We start from the raw sequence: 9,816 nt of genomic DNA on the forward strand, positions 1-9,816 counted from the left end.
ATCCTCATCTTTTTCCAACTTCTCCAGAGTCCACAACATAACTTTCGGGACGAAAGTTCCTTTAACGAGTAGATACTGTAACAACCCTCAAATTTCAGGTCAACATTTTATATAAAAATCATTTAGTAAATTATATTGAGTTGTGATTCGCAAATTTCTCATGTTTATATATATAAATATATATGTTTATATGCCTTTCTATTAAAAATGCAAAGTCCATTTCCCTTGTTATCCAAATCGACCATATGGTCTTAACCATAGTAAAATACTCACGAAATGGCATAAAATAAGTCAAGGGAATTTACTTTAATATGATATCCAAATGAAGAAACTAGTCAAGAAACTTTTATAACTATATACAAGGTTCTATCTAGTTTGATACAAACACTTACTTTCATCTTTCTACCTCACTATATTTGTAAACTAGTGGTACATGAAACAACAAAAACTCTTCAATTTCTTGGTTAAGAAACGAGATGGAGAAAAAAAAGAATATACACTTTTGACTAGTTTACAACCAAGCTCCTCCATCCTTGGAGATATAGATTCTTCCATTTTTGTATAAGTATCTAACCCTCATTAGGGAACAAGAGTGTTGAGACAAATGACATTTATGAGCTATAGACAAAAGACATGACACCAATATTTCTCTTCATCTTCCTAACCGTACATGTGGAGGGGAACAAATAAGATAGGCAAACTTCATGAAGGTTTTTCCAATTATAGGTAACTAAGATCTTTCTTTACTTGTGATAGTTATAGTCCATCAGCATAGTCTAGATAGAGGTAGTATGACACAATCTAGGAACTAGGGAATTAGTGATAGGAGACAAGCAAAAGATGACAAAACTCTCCTTACACCCCTGGTCAATCAGCTCCTTTCCCCCATCAACACACTATATTTCATCTATAAATAGTCTTATTCATTTAGCCACATCTTCTTGTACTGATATATTATCTATCTATTTGAACACATTTAAATAAGTCATAATTTTATCTTCTTACTAGTTTGAGATCAGAATAACCACATCCCCAAAACACTATTAAATCATCATCACTATGGCCATAATAATTAGCTAATCTAAGGGTGTTGCTCTTTGTCGCGTAGCTTCGGTATTGGGAGCTCAGTGCTATAGTATATATATATATTATGGAAACCTTGTGATCCATAAACTATGTTGATATGATAAACCTATGACTCACCAACTTTATGTTGACGTTTTAGCATGTATTTCTCAGGTAACTAGTATGTTGGATTATCATGGAGCAAAGTAAGAAACTCGTATGGATCGTTCAAGAGTCTGGCACTAGTTAATAAAAATAAGCTCCTATGTAATTTGAAATTACTATTATTGTAGAAGTTACGTTTTAAAGACATTATTATGTTTAATAAATAAAAACGACACGTTTAGTGGTCGTTCTATTGTACAATTTGTGTTATGATTCCGCATTAGTCATAACTCACCAAAATGATTTGGCGGGGTGTGAGAAAATGGCTTAGTAATGGGTCAAGATTGGGTGGTTTACATATCAAATGGGTTGATTTTGGGTGAGGTGAGTCAAATGGGTCGGTACCAGTATCATATTAATTTAAATATTTTTGATTTGACGGGTTGACTTTTTAACCCAAAAATTCAACCTGACCCCAGCCCAAAAAAATCAAGTTAGCGGGTTACTGGGTCGAGATTTCACAACCTTAACCCAGTTTTTTGATTCGGTTTCAAGTCGAATTTCTGGTAAGATCAAGTATTGACAATCTTAATATATAACAACCCGACTCTATATATGTTATATCAAAAGATGTACAAAAATAAGTTTACCGGGTAACCCGGTCACCGACTGGGTATTAATCTAGTATATATATTGTTGGTAGAGATAAGAGAAAAAAATAATTGAACTTTATATCTAAACCATTGAAATTGATTGAACAAAACAATCCTAGCCTTTTAAATTAAAAATCAAACTTACTAAAATTAACCTAGTTCCAAGTTGTCTGATGTTTAAATATATTGACGTTAAAAACAACTTCTGTACATGTTTTAAACTAACATGCGAGGAGCTTACATATTCAAGCTTTAATTATCATTTAAAAAAAGTTACCAAGACAGTGTACTGTTTAAAAATTGGGGTTGTTGTTTCTCAAGTTCATATACTTAATTAACTTTCTAATAAAATACCGTCTCATATTAGCCTTTCTTTAAATAAATGATCAACTTAATTAATGTCATTATCATTTTACACCAAACATTAACAAAACTATAAATTCTTTATGTACAATAAATATATTAAATTTTGTTTTACTTAAACTAGCACGACACCCGCACTGTGCGGCGGTGTGATGGTGGGGGACGATGTAAATGGTTAATAAAAATATTTTAAAAGATAAGTGACTGAATCATTAAGAGTATATTAGACATTTTTCCCCATGTAACTTTCAACATGAGGCTATTTTTTTTATAATATAGTATAAATATAGAAGTATAGATAGGTTGGTTTTGAGTCAATTTAATTTAATTTTAATGCTTCTAAGTCGGTTAATTTTATTCAAATATGTCAAATGAGTTGTTCTGGGTGAAGAGAGTTGACGTTGACTAATTAAATAGATCAGATTGACAGTCACAAGAAAAAATCATTATCCGAGTTTACATTTTAAACTTTTCTATACAAATTAAGAAAATTAAATTTCTTCATATCATGTCAAGTTTATATCAAAACTATCAATGTTAGTTTTGTTTGCACTAAATAGGTTATTGTGACCGACTTTATCGTTATTTTTGGACTTTGATAGATATTTATGGGTGAAATATTTAAAAATGAAAATTATCATGTAAATTTAAATTGTATAAATAACATGAATATAAAAACCCAAGAAAGGAAAGAGAAAAAGAAAGGGGGGGGGGGGGGGGGGGGGTTGGCTGGTAATATAGTAAAATGCTTATACTAGTGATTAAGATCAAATATGATAGGGATGTCAATCATGTTATGTTGACACGGGGTTGTTGGGTTGAAACTCTTTAATTGTAATTAACACAACTCACTAAAAGTTTAATGCATTATAGATGTTGAAGTTATTATTCCTAGGCTTATCTAGGTAATATTTGTGAAAACGGGTGGCGACAATCAACTTCATCAATCATTGACTTTAAAATTTCCATTGCACGGGTAGATAACTTTATATAGAACAATAACTAAAATTCCTAAAAGTATAATTATAATATAATTAAAACGGGTTTAGACTTACAGGTTCGGGTTGATGGGTTAAAAATACCCAATCCGAACCCGACTTGATATCAAAATCGACGTGGAAATCTCAAACAAAACCTGCCAGCCCGTCTACCCGAACCCAACCACAAATCCCCAAAAAATCGAGTTAGCAAGTTAAATTGGTTGGTGGGTCGATTCAGATCACATGGGTTGATAGGTTAGCGCGTTCAATGGGTTGGTGGGTTATATGGGTTGATGAGTTGATTTTAAATCAAATGGGTTATGAGTTTTCAGATCAAATGAGTTGGGCCAACCTAATAAAAAACATTAATTTAAAAACTTTTGGGTTCATGGGTTGAGTTATTAACCCAAAAGGTCAACCCGACCCCGACAAAAAAAAAAAAAAGTTGGCGGGTTACCGGGTTGAGATTTCACAACCCTAAGTTAGTTTCCCAGGTCGGATTGAAGTCGAATTTCGGGTAAGGTTGAGTATTGACAATCTTAATATATATCAAACCGACTTATGTTACATTGAAAAGTGTACAAGATTTAAAACTTTATTTTCACATTATGCTCGATTTCATAATAAACTTGATTTTTGAGTAAAAGGTTTTTAAGTTTACTTGGTAACCCGGTCACCGACCGGGTATTAATCTAGTTATATATTTATCTATGTTACTTTATAAAGCATTTGATCCCCTCCCATTTTTTCAAAAAAGAAATAATTTGAATGTCTTCACATAATATACATATGATACCCTTAATAAAATTATTTACAACAACGTTCTCCCATTCACTTAAAATAACTGAACTACATCTTTTTATATCTACATTAATAACCACATCGTTACAGACACCGCCACCACCGCCGCCATCGCCACCACACCACCGCATCATGCAGGCATGTAGCTTATATTCATAATAGTCTTAATAAAATTATTTATTACAAATATCCTTCAAGCCTTTGATCATTATTATAAATACATTAGCCCCTTTATATCAATTGCTTTTAATAATGTCCCCGCTACCACTACCACCTGTCTCTGCCACCAACGTCTTCACCATCAACAAATATTTTTAATGACTTAATAGATTAAATACTTTTTAATTTAGTCCTTTTAAGTCCTTAACAAACATGACCTAAGATGTATACGAGACAAATTTATGTCCCTACTGGCTAGGCGATCACGAAGTTTGCTCATAAGATTCAAAATGAGTTAAATTCTTTTGCTCTTTCTAGTATAATGAGTCGACTTAAAGCTAAACTCTTTTACATAGTGATAGCGTATCCTTAGGAAGGTTTCCTTTGATGTACAAATAATCTACATTAAATAGTGTCAGAAACATGCGCGAAAAAATTTTACACATTAATAGTGTGTAGAGTATTATACACGCTTGTAAACATAAAGATCATTTATTTGCAAGGTGATTTTTATGCACTTGCCTTGTGTATAGAAATCACCCGTGAATAAATCATCATCACACTTATAAGGGTGGGGGGAGAGCTTCCCCACTCCTCCCCTCCCCGATTTTTCTTCTCCTCCCCTCCCCCCCCCCCCTTGCTAGGAACACCTCGCCACCCCTCCTCTCCCCTCCCCATCTTTTTCTATTTAATTTAATTTCTATTTATTTTTATTTTAAATATTAACTAAAACTATTTTTAAATAATAATAATAGTAGTAATAATAATATAATGTATAAAAAACAAAAATAAAAACAAAAAGGACTTTTGAATCAATATTACAAATAGTTTAAACTTTAGGATATAAATTGTAAAATTGAATTTAATTAATTAATATTAATAGTGTACTGATGGACATGTGGGGCGTCTGTCTTGTTTCTCCTGCAACATCTACATACAAAAATGTGTATATATGTATGAAAATGGCAGCTTGTTTAAAAAAAAAAAAAAAAAAAAAACAGAACCAACGGTCACTTGTAACGTTCACAACATCGGCAGCAAAACCGGCACCACCCTCCCCATTTCCATCCCCACCCCACCGATACCGGAGGGTCGGCACGGTGTGCCAACCGGTACCAGACCCACTCCGTCCACCCTAAGTATATGATGGGGTACACGCTTATTAGTCTGAACAGTTTTATTCACACTTTTAAAAATATGAAAGTTTTATTGATATAGACTGTTTTTACCAATTTGTTTATATGTTTTTTTGAAATTTGAATCTTAGATTTTTTTCATGAAACATTTATCAACTATATTAAACCCACAAACATATAGATGAACACATTACTATTCATATTAAATTGGAGTTCAAGATTGAAACAAATTAAAAAAGTCATTTATCAAAAGTAGTATCAGGACACTTTAAAACTATTCTTTTATCTGTTCAAGATGTTTTATTTTAATTTACTATTATAATGTTGGACGTAAATATTTTTTTATATTATATAACTAACTAATCAACCCAGGTTTAACCCGAACATATTTATAAAAAGTTTAAAAAAATTCATCATCACGATTATAGTTGTGATAAAATTATTAGAGTTTTTTTTTAAACGAAAAACATTTGTCATACAAAAATTACATCATTTAATAATAAAAATAAAATAAATTTTAAGAAGGAAACTATTTATGAAATCATAAGTAAATTAAACAAAAAAAATAAACTTTAAGAAAAAATGTGAGGGTGACACGTAAGCTATTTTTGTAAAATGTTTATGTCATAGAATCTTCTTTTATTACATATAGAAATAGTTGATAAAACTATATATAAAAAATATATATTTAAAATCTAGTCTTTTATAGCATGATGTTTTACACAAACAAAAATGTTTACGTTAAAAAAGAAATATGCAAAAAATGAAATTAAGACATCTCTATATAACTAAGAGAGTATAGTTTTTTCCTATGTGTTACTTATCTTTTTGTGTCAACTAAGCTTTTCGCTTATGTGACATTTTCTTTCACACTTTAAAATATCAAATAAAAAAGTTAAATACAAGATTAGAACTCATGACTTCTAATTTTTAATATTATGCACAAAACACTTCTTTTTTTTTATAATGCACAAATCACTTGATCTAACTTAATATTTGTTTATTTTTATAAACTACGATAGATATTCAGTGATATTAAAACTAATTAAAAGACATCTATAATATAATTGTCAATCTTTGTAATTGATCTCTTTGTATATAATTATCTTTAACTTGGAATATTATTTACTTTAATATAATATAAATTTAAATTATATTGATAATTACCTCTAATATTTTACTAACAGATAATATTGTAAGATATATATTTTTTGGTATTTTATCATACCTTGGTAAAATAACAATGTTAAATTTAATACTTTAATACACATGTTTTTTATATTCATTTTATATTTCCTCTCTCACTTTTATATCTACTTTTTTTTTTTTTTATCTACTTAGTTATGTTTTCTTTCAAATTTTACATACATAATAAAAATATGATTAAAAAACCTTTTGGTTTTATCGTAAAATATATGGGTAATTGATACAATAAAGTTTTATAAAGTGTTAAATCCTAATATCTTTTATTAGATTTATTTGGTCGTACATAAGATTTTATTTATCATTTGATAAAATAACGCTCATAATAAGTAATTAGTAGTTAATTTTATTTATGGTGTCTCTGTCCATCGGAGAGGTCTAATCAAGTTAAAAATGAAACGAGAAGAGTAATAAAACCAAAAACAAAAAGATTTAAACTAACAATAGAATGAGAATAATAATAAAAAAAAAAGAAAAAAAATTTTTAATTAACAATAGAACGAGATATATTTAGAATAATGATAATGAAATCATTTCTGTATCTAAGAAATATATTTAGCATAATATATAACGCAATATATTTAGAATAAACATTGAAAATTTGAAATATAAAATCATGAAATGTGGATATAATTTAGCTGTTCAACTGAATCGGTTTGGAATACGCATGTGGCTTATTAAACATATTATTTTAATGGGTATATTTACAACACGTAAATATTGACTACGTCACTGCTTGCTCAACTACTATACACATCACATCAAGCTGGTACAAATTTGATTACGTCACTGCTTGCTTGAGAACACATCGCCTCATATTGACCAAACACTACAAATCACTTTTTAGCTTTTACACACATGTAGCAACTTCCAATTTCTCCTTTTCATTTTACTTTATGTCATCATCAACCTTGTTGGGTGAGGTATAAAAGATCTTCCCTGCTTTCATTTTTTTTTATTAAAACATCCATCGATCAAAATCTATCTCCCTCTTAATATAAACAAGTCTATACATTTCAAAGAGTTATGGATAATAAGAATAAGAATAATAATAATAAGATACATATAATTAATGACGAAGGCGATATCATAAACATGCAAATGCTGCAGAACAACTTGATTACTATCAAGTCTAAACAGCCAGCTATAGAAGCCAAGGAAAACAATAACGTCGGAACGATTAACCAACCAACAGACGATTGGTTTCCTATAACACGATCACGAAAAGGGAATTCGTGGACCGCGACATTCCATTTGCTTTCTTCTGGAATCGGAACCCAAGCACTTTCCCTCCCCCTTGCATTCGTATATCTCGGTTGGTAAGCAAATCAACATCCAAATTTTTTTGATGTGACATTCAATTTTTGAGTCTGGGAGAGTATAAACCCAACTAGGGAATTCTGGGAAAAATCACACAGACTTGTCACTCCAAGGAGTAGTTGAACCTAAAACATGTGGGTAAAATCCAATGAAGTCTCCTCACAGTCACCAGACATTTACCGGTTGATCTGTGCTTCATTGACATCAACATCAAAATTTTAATTATTATAACTTAGAAATATAGGTTACTCTTGTTATTTACTAGGTAAATAATAACGTTTTCTTGGTGCAGGTTTTGGGGCATAGTGTGTTTATTTGTTGCATATATATGGCAACTCTACACCATTGGGTTGCTTCTTAATCTTCATGAAACTGTCTCTGGTATTCGTTACAGTAGATACCTTGAGCTTTCAATAGCCGCCTTCGGTATGTTTATTAATTATGATCTTAATTAATTATCGTTACTATTTACTACACAAGAAGTGAATCATGTATATGCATAATTAACTTACATGATTAATTGTTACGTTCTTATTGAATTGTGCAGGTGCTAAATTGGGAAAACTTTTTGCATTGCTCCCCGTGATGTATCTTTCGGGAGGAACCTGTGTCTTGCTCATAATCACTGGTGGAAGAACAATGAAACTTTTCTATCAACTCTTGTGTGACGAAGATTGTTCTTCCAAAAACCAGCTGACAACCACAGAATGGTTCTTGGTTTTCGTATGTCTTGCCATTCTTGTGTCTTTGTTTTGTTCAAACTTGCATTCGGTCGCTTTTGTCTCATTTCTTGGGGCAACTGTGGCTGTTGCATAGTGTACGATATTATGGATAGTTTTTATTGCTAAAGGGAGGGTAGACAATGTAGCTTATGATACATCAGAAACCGTCACATCAGAAGTTGGAAAAACTCGAAGTATCTTTACTGCACTTGGGATCATTGCGGTTGCATTTAGAGGCCATAATGTGGTGTTAGAGATACAGGTACTATTCATTTCAATATTATGCACAATTTCACATATATGTGGACATTATATATGCTAGGTGTATATAACCGTAAAAAAAAAATCTCACCGAATATTGTCTTTCACGGATTATGAGTCTCAATATGTCTTAGTTGTATATAATCATATCAATCCAAAATGACACATATGTTAACTATTGTTGTTACAGGGTACAATGCCATCAACCACAAATCGCCCATCATCAAAGTTGATGTGGAAAGGAGTTGTTGCATCATATGTCATTATCGCAATGTGTTTGTTTCCTCTAGCAATTGTTGGATACTGGACATTTGGAAACAAGGTTAGTGAAACTAATGATTTTATTTAATTAGCTTACAACCTACAATAAATTAAACTTATATATATCTCTAATCTAACCTACTTAATACATACTCCAAACGATTTCAGTTTCCGGTCAATGGAGGAATGTTAACGGCACTATCATCCACCCTTCAATACAACGCGTCAAAACCTTTGCTAGGCCTCATATACGTGCAAATCATTATAAGTAGCATCGCGGCTTTCCAGATCTACGCTATGGTTGTCTTTGACAACCTAGAGCGTGCGTACGCCCTCATAAAAAGCAAGGAATGCCCAAAGTTAACCCGAATGGGAATCAGAATATTCTACGGAGGTTTTATATTCTTTACATCGGTTGCTTTTCCATTTCTTCCAAGCCTGGCACTACTTGCCGGAGGACTTGCTTTACATGTGACATTCGGGTATCCATGCCTCATGTGGATTGCAATCAAGAGACCACCAATGAAATCCGTAAGGTGGTGGCTTAATTTTGTGCTTGGTTGTTTAGGCGCGGGATTGAGTACTGTTGTAGTTGTTGGTGCAGTGTGGAACTTGGTTTGTAGAGGTTTAGATGCCAACTTTTTCCATCCATGATGACATATATAGTTCAATAGATAGACAGAACCCTATATGATTTTATTCTTTATAGATAGTTAAAGTCTAACAAATTAAATACCAAATATGTATTATATACGAGTATAAAACGAATCATATTCTTTTTTATAAA

At 31.4% G+C, this 9,816-nt stretch overlaps 2 protein-coding genes across 2 annotated transcripts; both read left to right on the forward strand.

Moving 5' to 3' along the window:
* The first annotated feature begins 7,439 nt into the window (after positions 1–7,439).
* LOC122596542 (lysine histidine transporter-like 7) lies at positions 7,440–9,816 on the forward strand. Its single transcript, XM_043769141.1, has 5 exons — positions 7,440–7,784; positions 8,078–8,211; positions 8,333–8,769; positions 8,959–9,090; positions 9,198–9,816. The coding sequence occupies exons 1-3, from the start codon at positions 7,492–7,494 to the stop codon at positions 8,599–8,601; spliced, it is 696 nt and encodes a 231-aa protein (XP_043625076.1). The 5' UTR covers positions 7,440–7,491; the 3' UTR covers positions 8,602–8,769; positions 8,959–9,090; positions 9,198–9,816.
* Positions 8,965–9,683, forward strand: LOC122596906 (lysine histidine transporter-like 8). Its single transcript, XM_043769551.1, has 2 exons — positions 8,965–9,090; positions 9,198–9,683. Exons 1-2 carry the CDS (start codon positions 8,965–8,967, stop codon positions 9,681–9,683), a joined length of 612 nt encoding a protein of 203 aa, XP_043625486.1.

This window comes from Erigeron canadensis, chromosome 4 (genome assembly GCF_010389155.1).
Source record: "Erigeron canadensis isolate Cc75 chromosome 4, C_canadensis_v1, whole genome shotgun sequence".
In the NCBI taxonomy this organism is placed as follows: Eukaryota; Viridiplantae; Streptophyta; class Magnoliopsida; order Asterales; family Asteraceae; genus Erigeron; species Erigeron canadensis.